Source organism: Engystomops pustulosus, chromosome 3 (genome assembly GCF_040894005.1).
Source record: "Engystomops pustulosus chromosome 3, aEngPut4.maternal, whole genome shotgun sequence".
In the NCBI taxonomy this organism is placed as follows: Eukaryota; Metazoa; Chordata; class Amphibia; order Anura; family Leptodactylidae; genus Engystomops; species Engystomops pustulosus.
This window is the reverse complement of record NC_092413.1, coordinates 69,878,794-69,900,950: the sequence shown is the minus strand read 5'-3', so window position 1 is coordinate 69,900,950 and position 22,157 is coordinate 69,878,794. Positions and strand designations below refer to the sequence as shown.

The 22,157-nt window shown below is 43.0% G+C and overlaps 1 protein-coding gene across 2 annotated transcripts in view; it reads right to left on the bottom strand.

Moving 5' to 3' along the window:
* Nucleotides 1-14,583, bottom strand: part of LOC140121430 (presenilin-2-like) — a 33,570-nt gene extending 18,987 nt beyond the window's left edge. The window contains exons 1-4 of one of the 2 annotated variants that reach the window (XM_072140999.1): nucleotides 14,366-14,583; nucleotides 11,327-11,491; nucleotides 6,640-6,869; nucleotides 1,601-1,742 (exon numbers count right to left, since the gene is read on the bottom strand). In XM_072140999.1, coding sequence (XP_071997100.1) covers nucleotides 1,601-1,742; nucleotides 6,640-6,869; nucleotides 11,327-11,467 — 513 coding nt within the window. In that variant the 5' untranslated portion in view covers nucleotides 11,468-11,491; nucleotides 14,366-14,583. Of the gene's footprint in view, nucleotides 1-1,600; nucleotides 1,743-6,639; nucleotides 6,870-11,326; nucleotides 11,492-13,002; nucleotides 13,026-14,365 lie in introns of those variants that run through there. The other variant, XM_072141001.1, reaches the window with a different exon arrangement.
* Between the last annotated feature and the right edge of the window lie 7,574 nt (nucleotides 14,584-22,157).

Genomic DNA, 22,157 nt, shown 5'->3' with positions numbered 1-22,157 from the left:
CTACCTGGTTGCATCTGCTGAATGTAGCTTCTATTGACACCCTAGTCAAGTCAGGAGCAGGCATCTAAGTGTTACCCTAGCCAACCTTTTTACTCCTTACATGTGATCGAAGGCATCATTGTGAAGTTTGTGGGCCTTAATCCAATCCATCGAATTTTTCATAACACAGTGCTTACACATACAATGACATTGCATTATTCACAAAATGCATATGATATCAAATAATAAATATTAAAGGACATTTTAATTTCTGATGGTAGACTGCCCAAACTTACTTCGCTGATGCATTTTATAGTTTGAGGGACAGGTTTTAGAAACTAGAGGGGGGGCTTCATTTTTAGGCACATCCTACAGTTACGAAAACCTGTTCTAGACAATGCATTGACCAAGTAAATATTTGGCAGTAAGTTACCAGCAGAAATTCTGATGGTAGATGTCTTTTAAACTGAACTGAGAGGCAGTGGAGCATTTTTATTAGAAGATACTTTATAGAGAGCACGTAGAACTTCAGCTGGGAATAGAGGCGCTGCTACAGATTTTGATTGAGTATCTTTTATTGTACATACAGATAGCTCATAATGTGTTTTGGTGTACCATCTAAGCCATCTTTAAGTGAGGAAAGTGCAGGTTCCTCTCCTAAACAAAGCTTAGATGGTAAGCTAAAATGCATTGTGAGTTACCTATATGCACAACAAAAATTACTCAAAGTCTGTGCGGTGCGGTAGTAAGGAGGTTCCAGGACTTTGACTGTGCCACCTTTATCAAATGCTGCACTTTGTCTGCCAATAGGGGAGCACCTCTTTAGCATCACTCACACTATGGTTATCATACCCCACATGCGCTTTTCTCTGAGCTTTTCTCTTTTGCATTCCAACTTCCATGTTCTCCTGTCTCCTTTGGGGTTATTTCACCATCACATTGGAGACCCATCCCCCTCACCCAATAGAAGATACTTCAAAAGTTCATAGAATTATGCGCATGCTTACAAACCAAGCTAGTATGACATTGGATCCCTGTGCTCCACATCACTATTACCGTATAAGCCAACACTGAACAATAAGGCTGGGTATTTTTTTAGTATTAGCCATCTTAAGGCTTTTGAGTTAATCCAACCAAGAAACCCTATCTACTGGCTTTGGTTTTCAACATTTTATGGTCGCAGGCGGCAACACAGAAAATGGAATCTGGCTCTGCTCACATAAGCTTACCATCTCAACCCAAGTGCTTAAGTCACATCACTAATACTCAGTATTTCTCAAAAAATTACCAAATTATACTGCTTTTAAGTGAGAGAGAATAAGGAAGCTGGTTTTCTCTATATGCAGTCCTGGGTAGACATCATGGCAGATTTTCTCTAGCCAACAGATCAGGGGCAATCGAAAATAGAATAGTCTTACCATTAATTTGGTTTCTAGGAAGACCTAAATGACCAACTTGGCAGAATAAATGTGGTTTGGTAACAATCGATTTTTCCTATTGTTTCATATGACCATTTTATTGCTCTGTAAGGTCTTATTTTGTTTGTACATATTTACATACAAATTTTTGTATTCCACTTTTCATTTTGAATATAACTTGAGTTTTAGAACCATCTACTTACCTTGTAGCAGCGATACTTGTACAGCAACACCAAAAATATAGTCATCACAAGGATAACACTTATCATAATAATTGTATTCAATACAGAGTTTAAAAGCCTTTCACCAACAGATGGGGTATCCTCAGAAAAAGGTGTGTAAATTCTAAAAAGAAACATTAAGAAAGAATCAGAAAGATAATGAGGAAAAATCAGCTCTGATATACAAGCCTATCCCAGCTATGTTATAAATGGTTGAAACATTTAAAGCTGTTAAATGTCATCAGTATATACCAAGCAGAAATGCTGTATCTTCCCAAGCAGCACTTATAAAGCAGGCCTACAATACAGTTCAGTATTTACAATCTTGCTGCTACAAATAACAAAAAAAAAATGTAGTATTAAAGGATTACTAATAAACAGAGAAAAGAAAAGTTCGATGTGTATACATGGGAACAAAATATTTTATTGGTTTACATAATTAGATATACAATACATAGGGGGCAATGTTAAAAACACTTAAAAAGCCAGACGAAAGCTGGTAACAGTGGAAACAAACACACTCCCTGGCATAAATAAAGTGCAAATATCAAAAGGTAATGTACCCACTTAATGACAGCTTCAACAAGTCTATATCAATTTGAATAGTAGGAGTACAAAGTAGTGAAAGAGAAGCGCAATATGATGCATGTAGTGTGAAAAAACAGTCTACCGTATATACTCGAATATAGGCCGACCCGAGTATAAGCCGAGACCCCTAATTTTACCACCAAAACTGGGAAAACCTATTATAAGCCGAGGGTGGGAAATGCATTGGTCACAGACCCCCCAGTTTATAGCCAGCCAGCCCCCTATAGTATACAGCACTGCCCACAGAAGTATACAGCACTGCCCACAGAAGTATACAGCACTGCCCACAGAAGTATACAGCACTGCCCCCAGTAGTATACAGCACTGCCCCCAGTAGTATACAGCACAGCCCAGAATAAAAAAAAAATAAACTTATATACTCACCCTCCGGTGGCCCCGATGCGCAGCGCTGCTCCCCCGATGTCATTGCGGCTCCTCTTCTGGCTTCCCGGCTCCTCTTCTGGCTTCAGCGTTCTGGGCGCCGCCATTGTTCTTTCCCGGGCGGCGCCTAGTATGATACGCCGCGAGAAGAACATGGTGGCGCCCAGCACGCTGAGGCAAGAAGAGCAGCCGGGAAGCCAGAAGAGGAGCCGTGATGACATCGGGGGAGCAGCGCTGCGCATCGGGGCCACCAGAGGGTGAGTATATAAGTTTATTATTTTTTTAGTCCATTTTTAATTCATTTTTGGTAGTATTGACTCGTGTATAAGCCAAGGGGACGTTTTTCAGCACATTTTTTGTGCTGAAAAACTCGGCTTATACACGAGTATATACAGTAAATGCAAAAAAGTATTTTGAGAGGTAACATTACCACTGGCTTGAAGGTAGCCAACTGCCAGGGAGGAGATGGGTCTCCCTGCATTCTAGAATAAAGAACTACACAATAAGACAATGGCAATAATGAAGTCTACATATTGCAAAATGGCAAATTTAGAGAGATAAATCATTTAAAAATGAATTTATCCTACCACAGAGGGACAGCGGTAATAGCTGCCACTAACAAAGTTGTTTTTCAGTTTTGGCGATCAGCGGATCTAAAATTTAAAGTCTTAGGCCCCTTCCACACTTGCGTTTTTCACGCGCGTGCTTTTGACATGCAGAACTTGCATTGCACTCTGACCCATTGTAATCAATGGGATTTTTTAAACTTGCATTTTTTTTTCACACGCACATGTTTTTTATAACGCGCGTTTAAATCTCAGCATGCTCTACTTTTGCAAGTCACACATGTGAAAAACGCACCATACAAGTCTATGGAGATGCATCAAAAACGCATCGTACTCTGAGACACATGCAAGTCCAATGCGTTTTTCACGCATCAATCGCCATAGAAAAGATAGACCTCAGTCCTTTTCACGTGCATTACCTGCGCGTAAAAATTGCATTGAAAATGTGTGTGAAAAACTGAGACACGGAACAAACTCTGACTGAAAACTGATTGAACTCTGATGCAAAATGTCAGTTTTTCACTGACCAAACCCTGATTGCACCCTGATCACCCTGATCTGCAACGCAAGTGTGGAAGGGGCCTTAAGGATTAAGTAGACCTAAACCCCCAAATACCTGGATTGAAATACTACCAAGAGTGAAACAGGGATATATTTGAGACATAACCCGGGGACTAGGGGGACAAAACAGATTTCATCCAATTAACCCATAACCCAGAGAAATCTCAACTTCTCAAATCAGTTCTAAAAGATAAGATAGGGAGGGACCGTTGTCAGCAAGGTACACTAGGGTATCATCAGCATATTTGGACTTTTCAAAGATAGAACCCCTTACAATGCATTTCATCAGGGTAGCCTCTCAAATAGCTAAAGTTAATGGTTCAATGGCCAAAGCGAAAAAAGGGGCGACCCTGCCGAGTCCCTCTTTCTAAGGGAAAGGATTCAAAGATATTTAGATTTGTTCGCACCATGAGAGAAAACATTAAGCAGATAAATCCAATCCTGAAAGTGAGGTCTAATATTCAACCATGGGTACTTCCACGCAACGGAATCACAGTGTTCTGGGATAGAATAAATCCAGGATCTCTGTCCTGATGCGGCTGCAATATTAAAATACAACCTCTGAATATCTGAATATCTGTCCCCTTTCCAGGCATGAACACGGTCTGATCTGGGTAGACAAGAAATACGATAACTTTATTTAAAACAGGGTTTTCCCACTAAGAAAAGTTAGTGCTGAGACCCCCAATTTCCGGCAGCTCCACAGAGATTAATGTAGCAGAATTGTCATGCACAGTGGCCTGATCCAGAGCAACGAGGGGTCTGACAGCACTGAGACCCCCACTGATCAGCAATTTAGGCCCTATCCTGTGGATAGGGCCTAACTTTTCTTTGTGGGAAAACCCCTTTAAAGGGCACCTACCACCACAAATCTACCTATAAAGGTAGATTGGGTGGTAGGTGGATCAATGGGACGTGAGGATAGCCCTTTTAAGGGCTAATCCTCACGTCCCTGCACTTTTTTGATAAATTTACTTATGCGGCTAGTGGGGCGTGGAGTAGCCGCATATGAGATTACACGAGGCGGCTACTCCACGCCCCGGTAGCCACTTTACCCCTCCTACTCACCCATCTTCGGCGCGCAGCTCCGCATAGCTGCGCGCCCTCGTCCGGCGATCCTGCCGTCTGCGCATGCGCAGAAGAGCAGGCCCGTGCCTGCGCGGTCACAACTCCGAAACAGGCGCGGGCCTGCTCTTCTGCGCATGCGCAGACGGCAGGATCGCCAGACGAGGGCGCGCAGCTACGCGGAGCTGCGCGCCGAAGATGGGTGAATAGGAGGGGTAAAGTGGCTACCGGGGCGTGGAGTAGCCGCCTCGTGTAATCTCATATGCGGCTACTCCACGCCCCACTAGCCGCATAAGTAAATTTGAATAAATATCAAATTAAAGTTATCAAAAAAGTGCAGGGACGTGAGGATTAGCCCTTAAAAGGGCTATCCTCACGTCCCATTGATCCACCTACCACCCAATCTACCTTTATAGGTAGATTTGTGGTGGTAGGTTCCTTTTAAGCTAGTTACCAAAATTTTAGCCAGGATTTTCAAATATCCATTAAGGAGAGAGATGGGTGCTATGAGTCAGGAGAGGAAGGGTCCTTATCCGGTTTCAGTAGGACAATAATCAGGGCCTGACACATAGATTCCAAGAAGACCCTCCTCTCCACCACTGCCTCAAATAGATCTTTCACCACTTGGACAGGGGCTGTACACTTGGAGCTATACCGATCAGAATAAAAGTCATGAAACACGACATTAATCTCAGCAGGGTCAGTACGAAACCCCCCATCAGATACCGCTTCAGTGGCAAGAAATTCCTCATTTGCTCCTTTGCCAAATGCAGCACCTTATGCTACGCACTAACCAACTGCCCCTAAGAGAACATCCCAGGGTTAGCCAAATAAGCACTCACTGCTTCCTGAACCTCTCCCACTAATACTTGTTCTTTAGCAGCGTGTACCTTATGTTGAACAGTAACCCCCTGCCATAAAATTGTCCCTAACTAGCCTTATAACCCACACAGTTTTTAGCTTAAAAATGCATAGTTTACATCCCCAGAAAATGAAGTTTGTAAGCATTCCTGCCTAAAAGAGCATGGTGTACCAAGAGCATGTGCTACTCATGCAAGGCAGCGAGTGTCATGTCTGATGGCAAGTCCCTCCTCCCCCTCTCTTGGGCTGACAAGTCATCCTCTGCTCAGCAGAAGTAAATCTGATGGTAGATGCCTCCTGTCTGCCTTTGCCCTAATCTGTAATGTAATAGCCCTGGAACCCAACATGTTAAAAAATATTATTTTAGTAATATATAAAATTAACTGCATAGCCATTAGTAGGCGTGGAGTAGCCATACCTCCCAGTGCCGGCCAGGCTACTACATGCCCCAGTAGCCTCTGCAGTTAATTTACATATTACTAAAATAAAGATTTTAACAAGTTAGGTCAGGTTCCAGGTTTAGTAAATTATAGATTAGAGCAGGGGCAGGCAGGAGGAATCTACAATCAGATGTACTTCTAATAGTAGACTCCTCATGTTAGGTTGCCTTAAATTATTAATAAATCATTTAATTTTTGGAGCCCATGGTGACAGTAAATAGTTGAAACCATAATATTCTGCAGCTGTCTATTACATCACAGTTACCAGTAACCTACATAAAGGAACATGGAGAGAACCAAAATGCCATCAGCAACACCAGGACATTCTACGGTACTTAGAACATGCACAATGTTTAGAGGTGATTACAAATAGCCATGTGTTTGCTTAACTTTTTTTTTTTTTTAATATAAAAAATTAACTATGATTGGGACATTTTGCTAACATACTCGATCAGGCAACAAAGCTCAGGTTATATCACCGCTATCTACTGCAATGATAGAGGACAAATGTTTATGTAAGACAATGAAAGTCATATCGCTATCACTGAAAAATACTTACAGCTGTCCATTTTTTTCAGTGTAAAAACTGACTGATTTTATTGTTGCCACCACCACGACCATGCAGAGAGTGACCGGCACAAAGAGCATGATAACATGTTTAGCCCCGTATTTAAGTGTCAGCTCTTCTTCTTCACTGTCCAGTGGAACTTCTCTAATAGAGACTGCTGCTCCTGAGGTTTCACCATTTGATCCATCTCCCAGTACTTGTGTGCTGCCACTGTATTGGTTCTGTTGGAGTAATGGAAACTTGTTAAACCCATCATGAAAAAAAAATTATAAGGGTTTTAGATTTTTTTTTTCTTTTATTATGTTGCAGGAAAACTATTAGAATTTTTTCCCATTGCTAAGCTCATGTAGCTGATTTAATTCGGACCATGCAAGGATCCAATGCAATCTCAACTGCTACTATTCTAATATATAAGGATATAGACATTTACGTGAATGTAGATTTAGATTCACACAATGGCATCAATGGAGTATCTGAACGAGTAGGTCAGAAGATAAAAGTGGTATCATGGGGAAAACTGAATTGTGTTATGTTCTGTTTATAAAGCTCAAGTATCCTCAACTGTGGAAGGTGCCAGGGGGAAAATGTGCCGCTGGAGTTCGGAGTGATCTACTTAGGCCCCTTCTACACTAGCGAGTGTGATGCGATGAACTCGCATCACACTCGCAACGCAAGCTGCCGGGAACGCACGTCCCGAACGCTGCACCGCGGGAGTGAACTCAGCATGTCAGTTCACTCCCGCGGTGCAGCGTTCGGGCCGTGCGTTCCCGGCAGCTTGCGTTGCGAGTGTGATGCGAGTTCATCGCATCACACTCGCTAGTGTAGAAGGGGCCTTAACCTCCATTTTCTTGCATGTGCAGAGTTTCTAGATTTGTTGGCGGCAGGGTTATCCACTACACGTACGCTACGTGGTTGTATTGGATTTCAACACATTGCTGGATGACAGTATAGATAGGTACCTGATTGGGAGTGGCGTTTTATTGAGATTTGCTTGAAGTAAAAGAAAAACTACTACTCCTTTAATGAGGGACTACTGTGTCTAGGTGGATCTTGTGGGATTTTCTGAAGGTGCACTTATGGGAGATTTTTAAAAACAAGATTGAGGGCGCGTTCACACGTTCCGCTATCATCGCGTTCATAACGCGATGCTAGCACACAGTGGGCGGGGCTCGGGCCAATCGCATATGTGTTTCCCGGGAAACGCATGCAATTAATAACCCGATCGCATGCGTTTCTCTGGAAACGCATATGCGATCGCCTCAAACTCCGCCCCCTGTGCACTAGCGTCGCGTTATGAACGCGGCGCTAGCGGAACGTGTGAACGCGACCTAAGGCCCCTTCCACACTTGCGTTTTTCGCGCGTGCTTTTGACGTGCAGAACTTGCATTACACTCTGACCCATTGTAATCAATGGTCTTTTTCAGACTTTTTTTTCACGCGTGCGTGGGTTCGTGTGTTTACACGCGTTTAAATCTCGGCATGCTCTACTTTTGCAACTTATGCGCGTGAAAAACGCACCATACAAGTCTATGGAGATGCATCAAAAACGCATTGCACTCTGAGGGCACGTTCACACGTTGCGCTTTGGTTGCGTTTTAAAACGCATTACAACAGCTGAGATGAGGTGATTTGCCTAATTACATTACTGGTAACGTTTGTGTTTACAAAACGCATGCGTTAACATAGCATTAACAAATTTAAATAGTGATGTAATTAGGCAAATCACCTCTCCTCAGCTGTTGTAATGCATTTTAAAACGCAATGAAAACGCAACCAAAGCGCAACGTGTAAACGCGTCCTGAGACACATGCAAGTGCAATGCGTTTTTCATGCATCAATTGCCATAGAAAAGATAGAGCTCAGTCCAGAGTCCTTTTCACGTGCATTACCTGCGCGTGAAAAACTGATTGAACTCCGAAGCAAAATGTCAGTTTTCACTGACCAAACCCTGATCGCACCCTGTTCAGGCTCTGACATGATCTGCAACGCAAGTGTGGAAGGGGCCTAAGAGAGGTAAGGATAAATGCAGGCAGGTGGGGTAATCAAATATTGTGTGGAACTCCAGAGTCTCAGGGCGCGTTCACACGTTGCGTTTTGGTTGCGTTTTCATTGCGTTTGAAACGCATATACAACAGCTGATGTGAGGTAATTTGCCTAATTACATTACTGTTTATGTTTGTAAACACAATGTTAACATATGTGTTAACGCTTTGTTAGCGGATGTGTTAACATCGCGTTTACGATGCGTTTTGTAAACGGAAACATTAACAGTGATGTAATTAGGCAAATCACCTCTCCTCAGCTGTTGTATATGCGTTTCAAACGCAATGAAAACGCAGGTCAAAACGCAACGTGTGAACGCGCCCTCAAGGATTGTGGATGGAAGCACAGAAACAGCTAACAAACTATCAGTTCTAGCAGGCTGATAATAAACAAATGTTTCTGAAACAGCAATATTATGCGGAGGGGGGAGTAGATGGGAATGTTATCGGCAAGGATGGCACAGGCTCAGAAGGAAAATACCTTTGTGCATGACATGCAAAATGCAGAGGGCAGGCTGATTGACAATACACTGGGTATTCTAGGAGTATTTGAGACTTTTAAAACCCAACTCTATTGCTCTAGGGTAAATTATTCTACGACCCAAGTGGAGGACTTTCTGAGCAGTATAGCAATGCTTAGGCTAGATTAGGTGGCAAGGGATATGCTGGAGAGGCCTACAAGATTGGAAGAGTTAGGCCCGTTCCACACTTGCGAGTGTGATGCGATGAACTCGCATCACACTCGCAACGCAAGCTGCCGAGAACGCACGGCCCGAACGCTGCACCGCAGGAGTGAACTGACATGCTGAGTTCACTCCCGCGGTGCAGCGTTCGGGCCGTGCGTTCCCGGCAGCTTGTGTTGCGAGTTCATCGCATCACACTCGCAAGTGTGGAACGGGCCTTATGAATACAGCTGTTACTCTGTTACTGCAATAGGGGAAACTTTGAGTGTAATTGCCTTCCTGCCTTGTCTTACAAGGTGGTCATAGTCTGCTTAAGGAGGGAAAGGAGTCCTATAGACCGGTGTCACTCTTAACATCTGACATAAAAATCCTAGCGAAAGTGTTAGCTATCTGGCTGGGTAGAGTTGTGGGGTCAATAATACATCAGGACCAAGCAGGATTTATCCCATCCAAGTCCACCGTCATTAACATTTGGAAACTCTACTTGAACCTGCAAGCGACACAGAAGGCCGCGGAGCAGGAGGCAGTAGTCTCATTAGATGCTGTCAAAGGCTTTTTAAGCATTGAATGGGAATAATTATGGGAACACTTATGGCATTAAGGAAATGGAGTTTTGTGCCGAATTTTGTGAAATTGGTCCAATTGCTGTAAATGGCACCAATGCCCTGAGTGAGTTTTGACCAGTTTGATTAGATAATTGGTCAAAACTGTCAAAAACGGATGCGTTTTCAAAAAACGTATGTGCTTTATGACGGACTGCTTAAAAACGTGCCAAAGACGTGTTCAAAACGCCACATGTGACATCAGCACTTCCCATAGTTATAGAGCTTCTCTCCCAGATTTTTCGGGTTACAAATCAATTGGACAAAGTTGCCATTACGGGCTACCAGCTTGGCATGTTTGCAAAGATGGGGGATCCCACCTAGTGGATTATATTGAATTAAACCTAGCACCTTTTTTAAGTGTAATGTGTAGGACCCTTACAGAATGGGATAATCCATTTCTGGGGGAATTATATATGTTGGAAGGTATGCATGGGTGGAGTAAGAGAGGTGTGCAGTTTCTTACGCAGTTATATGATCAATCAGTGTTGAAGTCCTTCCAGCAATTGGTTGATGAGTTTAGTCTTCTTCGCTCAATGTTTTTAAAGTACCTAAAAATTTGAAAAGCTCTGCAGGCTCAATTTATTCCCAAGACTATGTCCTTTTCTTCCATACAGGTTAAAGGTGAGGCTGTACCGCCTAGAAATATGCAGGGGTTAATAGCGATTTTGTATAGGGGAATTTTGGATTAGGTGGTAGGAGACCCAATGGTTAAGCAAAGGTGGAAATGGGAGGATAAAGTAGGGTCTATCATAGATCAGGAGTGGGGGAAGATGAAGTGAATGTACCTGGAATGCCTCGCTATAAGGAATGCATGGTCATAGAAGAGCTCTGCCCTTGGCTGCTTAACCCCTTTGGTTATATTCATGACATGAGGCAGAAATAAACTTTATAAATAAATATTATAAACTTTATAAATATATATTTGCTTAAACTAAGGACCATGGCAAAATTACATGTCATATGTATTTTTGCCACGGTCCTAAAATCAGAAATTCAGCTTTAGATTTCTGATATGATTTGCCGTTTGAACCAACATGGATGGGTCTGCACAGTTTTTGGCCTAATATGTGTGGAAACCTGTTACAATTATTAAGGCATGTTTAGACACTCCTGAAGTGAAGAAACTGAATTTTTCTGAAAGCATACCCTTACACTATTGAGTCAATAGCAATTAATACATCCAAGAAAGACTGGAAGTATAGCTGCATAATTTTTGTTACAAAAGGCAAAATTTGTCAGGTATTGTGAGATACAGGGTATACATGACATTCATCAGAATAGTGAATAAAATCATCTACATATAATTCTCAGATGTCAGTTACTACTATATGTGAAATTCCTTTCTGACCCTTTTAACAGAAGGATCTTCAGTAGGCTGTGATCCATCCTGATAAGAAGGAAGCTGCGGGCTTTCAGAGGCGATCAGTGACGTTCTTTCATTGCACTCCTCCTCTTCCTCACTGTCAGAACTGTTTGAGAATGTAATCATATTTTCAAGTCACAGTTCCCTTTGCTGTAGAGACAAAATAAAATATTACTAATTTTTCCTTAAAGGGAACCTGTCACCAGAAGGCTGAATTTCACTGGTGACAGATCTCAAAAGGCACTGCATAGTACATTCCATTATTCTTACTTTCACAACTGAGCTCCCCTCCGTTCGTGTAATATCCACTGATTAAAGGACACCTGTCATCAGGTCTCTGTCACTAGTCCTGTCACCTCTATCTGTTGGAGCAGCTCACAAGGATCCATCCCAGCCTTTATCTAGTTATTTCATACATTATTCATTGTAAAATCATCTATTCTTTATCATGTAAATGAGGCTGGTCACATGGTCAGAGGCAGTGATGTCACTCCTGTTCCCCCTCCCCTCTCCTCCCCCTTCTCATGTCTGTGTGTAATGTATAGTAAAGCATGGCTAGTGTGTGTGCTGCATCTGCTGACATGCTGCATCCTCCTAATACAGAGACACAGACATCAGCTACACATGAATCTGACATGTTCTGCTGTAACATGGCTGCCTGGAGCTGCTGTATCTCTCCTATACACACACACACATGCACACACAGGCTGCAGGGGGCGTGGCCACCAGCACCAGGAAACACATCATTATACAGCCTCACATCATTATACAGGCTGTCAGTCAAGCACTGAGGGTGTGGCTGTGCCTCCCACTCATGAATAGAGTGGACAGCTTGAATATGCTAATGCTTCATTGGACATTTCACAGGTCATTTGCATACAGCTTTAGGACCTCATTGCTTAGGTTTACAGGCATGTAGAGGGACAATGAAGGGATAGAGGCAATGCTCTCTAATGGCAGTTTATGAAAATATATTTAGTTTAGGGGGGTTATTTTGCATGACGAGTTCTCTTTAAGCTGACCTGGCTCCCTGTGGATATTACACGAACGGAGGGCAAAGAAGTTCTCTTATCACAGTTAACCCCGTAAATCATTTTTGCCAAGGATGGGGTACAACTAGCAATTTCAATGAGTGCCACTTCATGTAATAACTTGATTCTATGATTAGACTTGTTTAGGATATGCCTATAACACCTACAACATCAGTGCTGCATAGAGATAGAAGTTACCATAATGATGGAATCCTACCATCAGAGATCTACCTAAGAAGGTAGATCTGATGGCAGTTTTCTACTATCAACCTCATTCCCATAGTGTATTCATCTTAGCTAAGCGTTTAGTACAGTGATGGGCAACCTTTTGAGCTTGGTGTGTCAAAATTCGCCCAAAAACCGAGCAAAACTCGGATGCTCTGTCACCTTTAGAAAAAAAACCTAATTTTGTAATAACATGTCCAGCAGCGGCCTCCCCTTATTAATAACATGTGCTGCAGCAGCCTCCCTTCCCTAATAAAATACCCCAGCAGCCTCCCTTTACTACTAAATTACCCCTAGTGGCCTCCCTTTACTACTAAAATACCCCTAGCCGCCTCCTTTTACTACAAAAAATACCCCTAGCCGCCTCCCTTTAAATATAATATAATAATAAAATTATATACTTACCCAGTGATGTCTTCTTCCCTGTAGCTTTACTGCAGACGGCTCGGCACCTCCAGGTTGCACCGCGCGCCTCGGGTCACGTGACTGAAGTGACCTGACGTCAGGTCGCCTCAGTCACGTGACGAGCAGCGCGCATTGCAGCCTGGAGGAGCCGGAGGAGTTGCAGACGGTGGGCGGACCAACGCGGCGCCTGACAGGTAAGCAGGGGGTAGAAACACAGGGACGGGGGCGGGACATTTACACAGGGACAGCACATTACAGAGGGAGGGGGGGTGGACCGCGGGCTCTGGGCGGCCGAGTGTCACCAAAAATGGCTGACACGCGTGTCATAGGTTCGCCATCACTGGTTTAGTACAATCAATGCAAAACTTATATTTCATTTATTCAAATCATCGGCCGCGGCTACCTGCGCATGGAGTATCCATGCTGTGGACCTGGAGCAATGGCTACTCGACACCCCTGTAGCCATTGGCAATCCCGCCCATCACCAAGGATGCAAAATTTAAGTTAGGAGCGAGGCGGGGAAGTGCAAACGCCCAGCCTCGGCCACTGATTTGCATAAATAAAATATATGTTTTGCTTAGATTCTACTAAACTCTTAGATAAGCCAAGGTGTAGTATGGGGAAGAGGCAGGTAGTAGGGAACCTAACATCGGATCTACCTTCTTAGATCCCTGATGGCAGGTTTCCATTAAATAGCTCCCACTAACTTATGGTCTGGGTTCTCTTCCCTTGTTGCCCCAATTTCCTATTAATCCATAACATGAAATAAGTATTTGGTCACAAACTCCAGTGTATGAGAATGGTAAATGGCACAATAGTGGGTGTTATGCACTTTTATAGACACATCAGATCTCTTTAATCAACCAAGAGCCTCATAAAAGTGAATGAAAAGGAAGTCAAACATGCACTCTGCTCCCCTCACATAGGGGGCTGTGTGACCCTCTAGTTTTTTATCCACTCACATAGGAAAGCTCAGAATTCTGACACTAACACACATATATTTACAGATGGTCATAATACAGCCAGTACACCAGAATATACATGACTACTGCATACAGGGATCACTACATAACCCACACACCCCTGATCCTGTACTGCGTTTGTCATGGACCCCTGACATTGCTTCTAGAATTAAAGAATAACTCCGCTCCTCCTCCATTCTGGTTATACACAAGACATGTTTGATAAGCCACAACCAGAGACTGTTACTTCTGGAAAACAGGAATCAAATTCATAACTATAGATCCATAACTATGGTACAAGGAAGCCCACTCTGCGGCGTTACTGAGGGAATATACACACAACGAAGCGAAGAGAAAATGTAAACATAATGCACTGGGATACAAAATATCAAAGATTTTACCTATAAGGAGGCGCCCGCTTCCGCATTGACCCCTTTCGGCCGCCGTACAAATAAGATGCGCCTCAAGCCTCATTCGAGTCATGGGTTTGCCATGTGACACTCATGTGGACAACGAGGAGCAGGCGGAGTATAAGGGGCTCCACGTGCCCAGCGACTTGACGTGACCTCTCACAGGCTGTAGTGAAGATCCTGTGTTCAGGGCGAACATCTCTTGACCGTCGCGTTATGTGACCTTAAGGGGGCGCTATGTGGACACCGAGTACTCTGGCCAACCCCCTCCGTAAAGTGTAGGAAACATGTCCCCTTTACAGCTATCATTGTGTCGTCTCATAACTAGTCTGTTGTCATTAGCCAATCAGTTTCCTTTGAATGATTGGAAATTGCTATTTGATATTCTGCTACCACCATCACGACATGGGACTGTTCCCTAAGGGTTTGATCAACAACTAGTCCCTTCTGTATTCTGTACCTATACAATATTACACAGTGTGCAGGCATCTACAGTGCTCAGACTTCTTTAAAGGGAACCTACCACCACAAATCTACCTATAAAGGTAGATCGGGTGGTAGTTGAATTAATGGGACGTGAGGATAGCCCTTTTAATGGCTAATCCTCACGTCCCCGCAACTTTTTGGTAACTTTTATCTAACGTTTATGCTAATTTTATTATGCGGCTACTGGAGTGGAGTAGCCGCATCTGAGGTTACACGAGGCGGCTACTCCACGCCCCGGTAGCCTCTTTTCTCCTACTTACCATCTTCGGCGCACAGCTGCTCGTAGCTGCGCGCCCTCGTCCAACGATCCTGCAGTCTGCGCATGCGCAGAACAGCAGGCCCGCGCCTGCGCAGTCACTGCTCCGAAGCCGAGGCTGCACAGACGCGGGCCTGCTGTTCTGCACATGCACAGACTGCAGGATCGTCGGACGAGGGCGCGCAGCTACGAGAAAAGAGGCTACCAGGGCGTGGAGTAGCCACCTCGTGTAACCTCAGATGCGGCTACTCCACGCCCCAGTAGCCGCATAATAAAATTAGCATAAACGTTAGATAAAAGTTACCAAAAAATTGCAGGGACGTGAGGATTAGCCCTTAAAAGGGCTATCCTCACGTCCCATTGATCCACCTACCACCCGATCTACCTTTATAGGTAGATTTGTAGTGGTAGGTGCCCTTTAAATGTTTCACTCTTTGTTTCATTGCAGCCAATTGGTAAGATCAAAAAAGTTCTTTTTTGCTCATTAACCCCTGAAGGACGCAGGGTATTTTCGCTCATTTCTTGCTCTCCATTTTCAAAAATCCATAACCTTCTCATTTTTCCGTGTACAGAGCTGTGTGAGGGCTTATTTTGTGCTTAACAAATTTTGCTTTCCCGTGATGTTATTTATTATTCCCTGCCATGTAGTGGGAAGCCGGCAAAAAATTCCAAATGTGGAAAAATTTTTAAAAAACGTGTGTGCGTCACGTTCTTGCGGACTCAGTTATTATGACTTTCACTCTGCGCTCCAAATAACACCTCTACTTTATTCTTTGGTTCGGTACGATCGCGGTGATACCAAATTTATACAGGTTTTAATGCGTTTTAATAAATTTTCAAAAATTAAACGAATGTGTACAAAATAGAAAAAAAAAATGTTGCCATCTTCTGACACTAATAACTTTTTTTTTATACTTTGGGGTTCGGAGCTGGGGGATGTGCATTTTTTTGCGAAATGAGCCGATGTTTTCATTGCTATCATTTTTAGGACTGTGCGACATTTTGATCATTTTTTATGTCATGTAAAAAGGTGTAAAAGTCGCGTTTCGGACATTTGGGCGTTATTTCCCGTCTCTGAGGTCACCACCGGCCGGAACCGTTTTTATATTTTAAAAGATCGGGCATTTTGGGAAGCGCTGATAATGTGTTGGTGATTTTTACTGTTTATTATATTTTATATCAGTTGTAGGGAAAGCTGGCTGATTTGAACTTTTATTTGAAATTTTATAAATTTTTTACATTTTTATACTTTTTTTTACATTAACCCTAGATGGTCCGATCGTTCCTACCATATACTGTGATACAACTGTATCGCAGTATATGGAGTTTTTGCAGGAAACGAAGGATTTGTACACCGCACCAAATTAAGGTTAAAAAATCAAAACTTTAATTTGTCATCTTCTTACATTAAAATGCAAGGGAAAATTATTTTTCTTAACATACGTTGTCTGTAGCTGTGCAGCCTGGTAACCACAGGATGGTTGTAATGGTGATAATAAACCTACGCGTTTCAGGCGTACAAGATGCCCTTACTCATGGCTAGTCTATATATGAATGTGACATGGATATATAGCTCCACCGTCTCTCCACCTTCAGCAATGCATCCAACATGTGTGAGGGAAGAGGCGGGGTCTAATCCTAAAATCTTAGTAAAAACACCAATGGGAAATATAACCATTACAAAAACCTTTATATTTGGTATCTGACAGAAAACATTATTTCTATTGCTTACTAGCAAATACAATGAGGAAAAACACTGAGACACTGTCTAATCGCAAGACTATAGTGGTGTAATAAAGTGTGTCCAGGAGCTTGCACTGGACTGAGGGCGCATTCACACGTTGCGTTTTGACCTGCGTTTTCATTGCGTTTGAAACGCATATACAACAGCTGAGGAGGGGTGATTTGGCTAATGACATCACTGTTAGCATTTCCTTTTACAAAACGCATCGTAAACGCGATGTCCCTAGCAGTGGGAGCATGCGGCCTAGGAGTACAGCCAGGAGTGTGGAGAGGTGAGTCCAGGCTGGGGAGCGGGACAAGAAAATCATCACATGACCAAATTTAAATTGAGGTAAGAATTGTGTATAGTGATGTTCCATATATTCTGCCCCTTTATTGCAGCCTGGTAATGTAGATGTATACTGTAGTTTCTGAACACAAGAGTGGTCTGTGTACGTACATAGATTAAAGTGGTTTTCCCACTTTTTACATCTATAGAGGAGAAGGATCTGATCATTGGGAGTCAAACTGCTGGAACAAGCAGAAATCAGGTGACTGTGGGGTACAAGTTCCCCTTAATGTTCTATGTGAATAGATGGGTGGTTCACGTACATAGCCATTACTGCATTCGTTTCTATGGCACTGCAAGAGATATCTCTTACAAACACACTGGTGTCTTCCATCGTTATTTTGGTCAAAATCAACCATATAAGTAACACATACAGTTAGGGCCAGAAATATTTGGACAGTGACACAAGTTTTGTTATATTAGCTGTTTACATAAAAATGTTCAGAAAAACAATTATATATAATATGGGCTGAAAGTGTACACTCCCAGCTGCAATATGAGAGTTTCCACAAATCGGAGAAAGGGTTTAGGAATCATAGCTCAGTAATGTATAGCCTCCTCTTTTTCAAGGCACCAAAAGTACTGTATATACTCGAGTATAAGCCGAAAAATGTGCTGAAAAACGTCCGCTTGGCTTATACACGAGTCTATTACAAAAAAAAATTACCCACTTAAAAAAAATAAACTTACTCACCCTCCGATGTCAGCGCGATTTACTGATGTCCCCGATGTTAGCGTGTTCCGTCTTCTTTCTTATCCGCGGCTCTGCTTCTTTCTTCCGGCATGGACGCGGCCATGTTTTCTTCGTGGCCGCGCATACTATGACGTCAGCAGCGGCCGCGTCATAATATGCGCATGCTAGCAGAAAACATGGCCGCGTCCATGCCGGAAGAAAGAAGAGAGAAGAGGAGCCGCAGAGAAGAAAGAAGACGGGACGCGCTGACATCGGTAAGCTGCGCCGACATCGGAGGGTGAGTATTTAAGTTTATTTTTTTAAGGGCCGTGGGGGCAGGCTGCTGTATACTACAAGGGGCTGCTGTATACTACTAGGGGCTTGCTGTATACTACTAGAGGCTTGCTGTATACTACTAGGGGCTGCTGTATACTACTAGGGGCTTGCTGTATACTACTAGGGGCTTGCTGTATACTACTAGGGGCTTTCTGTATACTACTAGGGGCTTGCTGTATACTACTAAGGGCTTGCTGTATTCCCACCCTCGGCTTATACTCGAGTCAGTAGTTTTTCCCAGTTTTTGGTGGTAAAATTAGGGGTCGGCTTATACTCGAGTATATATGGTAATTGGACAATGGACTCTAAGGGCTGCAATTAACTCTGAAGGCGTCTCCCTCGTTAACCTGTAATCAATGAAGTAGTTAAAAGGTCTGGGGTTGATTCCAGGTGTGTGGTTTTGCATTTGGAAGCTGTTGCTGTGACCAGACAACATGCGGTCAAAGGAACTCTCAATTGAGGTGAAGCAGAACATCCTGAGGCTGAAAAAAAAAGAAAAAATCCATCAGAGAGATAGCAGACATGCTTGGAGTAGCAAAACAGTCGGGTACATTCTGAGAAAAAAAGAATTGACTGGTGAGCTTGGGAACTCAAAAAGGCCTGGGCTTCCACGGATGACAACAGTGGTGGATGATGATCGCCGCATACTTTCTTTGGTGAAGAAGAACCCGTTCACAACATCAACTGAAGTCCAGAACACTCTCAGTGAAGTAGGTGTATCTGTCTCTAAGTCAACAGTAAAGAGAAGACTCCATGAAAGTAAATACAAAGGGTTCACATCTAGATGCAAACCATTCATCAATTCCAAAAATAGACAGGCCAGAGTTAAATTTGCCGAAAAACACCTCAAGAAGCCAGCTCAGTTCTGGAAAAGTATTCTTTGGACAGATGAGACAAAGATCAACCTGTACCAGAATGATGGGAAGAAAAAAGTTTGGAGAAGAAAGGGAACGGCACATGATCCAAGGCACACCACATCCTCTGTAAACATGGTGGAGGCAACGTGATGGCATGGGCATGCATGGCTTTCAATGGCACTGGGTCACTTGTGTTTATTGATGACATAACAGCAGACAAGAGTAGCCGGATGAATTCTGAAGTGTACCGGATATACTTTCAGCCCAGATTCAGCCAAATGCTGCAAAGTTGATCGGACGGCGCTTCATAGTACAGATGGACAATGACCCCAAGCATACAGCCAAAGCTACCCAGGAGTTCATGAGTGCAAAAAAGTGGAACATTCTGCAATGGCCAAGTCAATCATCAGATCTTAACCTAATTGAGCATGCATTTCACTTGCTCAAATCCAGACTTAAGACGGAAAGACCCACAAACAAGCAAGACCTGAAGGCTGCGGCTGTAAAGGCCTGGCAAAGCATTAAGAATGAGGAAACACAGAGTTTGGTGATGTCCTTGGGTTCCAGACTTAAGGCAGTGATTGCCTCCAAAGGATTATGTTTATTTGTCCAATTACTTTTGAGCTCCTAAAATGTGGAGTGTTTGTAAAGAAATGTGTACAATTCCTACATTTTCTATCAGATAATTTTGTTCAACCCTTCAAATTAAACGTTACAATCTGCACTTTAATTCTGTTGTAGAGGTTTCATTTCAAATTTAATGTGGTGGCATGCAGAGCCCAACTTGCGAAAATTGTGTCACTGTCCAAATATTTCTGGCCCTAACTGTACATTTAAAGGAAACCTACCATCCTATTAACGTAGATCCGGTGGCAGGTTCAACTAATGAATGACATGGGAGCCCTTTTTAGTGCTAACCCTTGAGTGGCCAGTAACTTTATAAATCTTTTATCACCTAAATTGCAAATATCTGAAAGAGGCTGCTGGGGCGTGGAGTAGCCGGAGCTGAAGCTACATGGAGAGGCTACTCTACACTCTAGTAGCCTCTTTGAATCCTCCCACTACGAGATCTCCAGCTACCAGGAGCTGCACGCACTTGTCCGTGCTCTGCATAGACTCTCTATGCTACCAGGAGCTGCGTGCTGAAGGAGGATCCAAAGAGGTTACTAGGCATGGAGTAGCCGCGCCATGTAGCTTCAGCTCCGGCTACTCCACGCCCCAGCAGCCTCTTTCAGATATTTAGATATTAGGTGATAAAATATTTAAAAAGTTACCGACCACTCAAGGATTAGCCCTCAAAAGGGCTCCCATGTCATTCATTAGTTGAACCTGCCACCGGATCTACCTATTAAGGTAGGAGATGGTAGGTTTCCTTTTAACTGAGATACACATAGAGCTCAGACTGCATAAGTGAATGGACACACTGCCACTATTATAAATGCCAAATACCCGAATGTGCCCAACATGCGTTTCACCCCTTAAGCTTCATCATATCCTAATGAATGGTTACAATCTGTCATGAGAAAACAGTCTCAAAATCCCCTGGTTATATAAAAGCATTCTAAAGTTATAAACGCTTATAGTGACACATGGCAGATTTTAAAAATTGGGCTTGGTCCTGAAGTCCTAATGGTCCTTAAGTGGTTAAAAATTCATGGTCGTACGGCGTGCATTGGGAGTGGTTGGACGGAAAGGGCTCACGGTTGGGCATTTTACAGCAAACACCCACAGTACTGGCACTGACCAAGGTTGTTAACTATGTAAATGTGTACGGCTAAGCTGTCGGAGACATTTAAATCTACGTGCTCCGCCATATTCGATTCGATTGCTGCCCCTTGTGCGGTCATCAGGGAATTGCGTCTGTACGAGACTACTGAAGTTTAGAGATCACTAGCAAAGCTGCCATGTTCTGCAATACTGCAGTATTTGGTAGAAGTGATCAGACATCCAACGGTTAAAGTACCCATGGAGTTCTAAAAAATAGAAAAAAAATAAATGAAAAAAAAATATATAAAGATCTGAATGTTCGAATCACCCCCCCCCCCCTTTCCTAGAACTGATATAAAAATAAATAAACAGTAAAAATCATAAACATGTCTCCTACTAGAGGGTTTTACATTGCCAACATAAGGTTGTGTCCTATATGGCAATGTCACCGTGAGGGAGCCGGCCTTTATCCCTGCATGTGGGCATGTCTGGTAATCCAGCCTTTACAACTAAATATATTACAAATTATGTCCCTAGAGACCCGTTGTGGGCTATCTCCGTGTTTGCGTGGGTTTCCTCCTGGTCCTCTGGTTTCCTCCCACACTCCAAAACAAACTGGTAGGTGGATTAGATCCATGGGGACAGGGACTGATTTGTCAATCTCCGTGCAGTGCTGCAGAATCTGTGTGCACTATATAAATGAAGGGATTTATTTATTTTTTCATTTATCTTTCGGTTTGTATATATAAAGGTCCATCGCTGCACCAAAGGGTGCCAGAGATTATTGACAGCAGTGGAGGCAGCAAGCTGCAAAAGCATCCTCCAAACCTGGCTCAGGCCCACAGCGCCGCCTTCAGATTGTTTTTAGATAAGCTCACGTACATAATGGGACTCATTTACTAACCCCTCTGCTGAAGTTCACAGAAAGTGCATTGTCGCCGATAATGCATTGTGCAGCGTTTCACTAAGATTGTGTGTCCCAAAATGCTGCATGTGTCGCTTCCCCGCTCAGGTCCGACAGAGTTCACCATCTTTTAACCCCTACGGGACTCAGCCTCTTATGGCTTTAAGGAAGCAGCCCCATTTTTCAAATCAGCCCTGTGTCACTATAAGTGGTTATAGTTTTGGAACGCTATGAGATGTCCAGGGGATTTTGAGATTGCTTTCTCGTGACACATTGTACTTCAAATTAGTTTAAAAATTTGATGAAATCTTTCGCGTTTAGTTATGAAAAAAATATAAATTTGGAAAAATTCTTTACTTTAGATACAGATAGTCAAAGCACCCAAATAAATTCATAACTTACATTTCCCAAATGACTGCTTTATGTTGGATGTTTTTTTAAGATTCCACATATTTTACTAGAATGTTATGAAATGAAAATCATCAATTTTTAG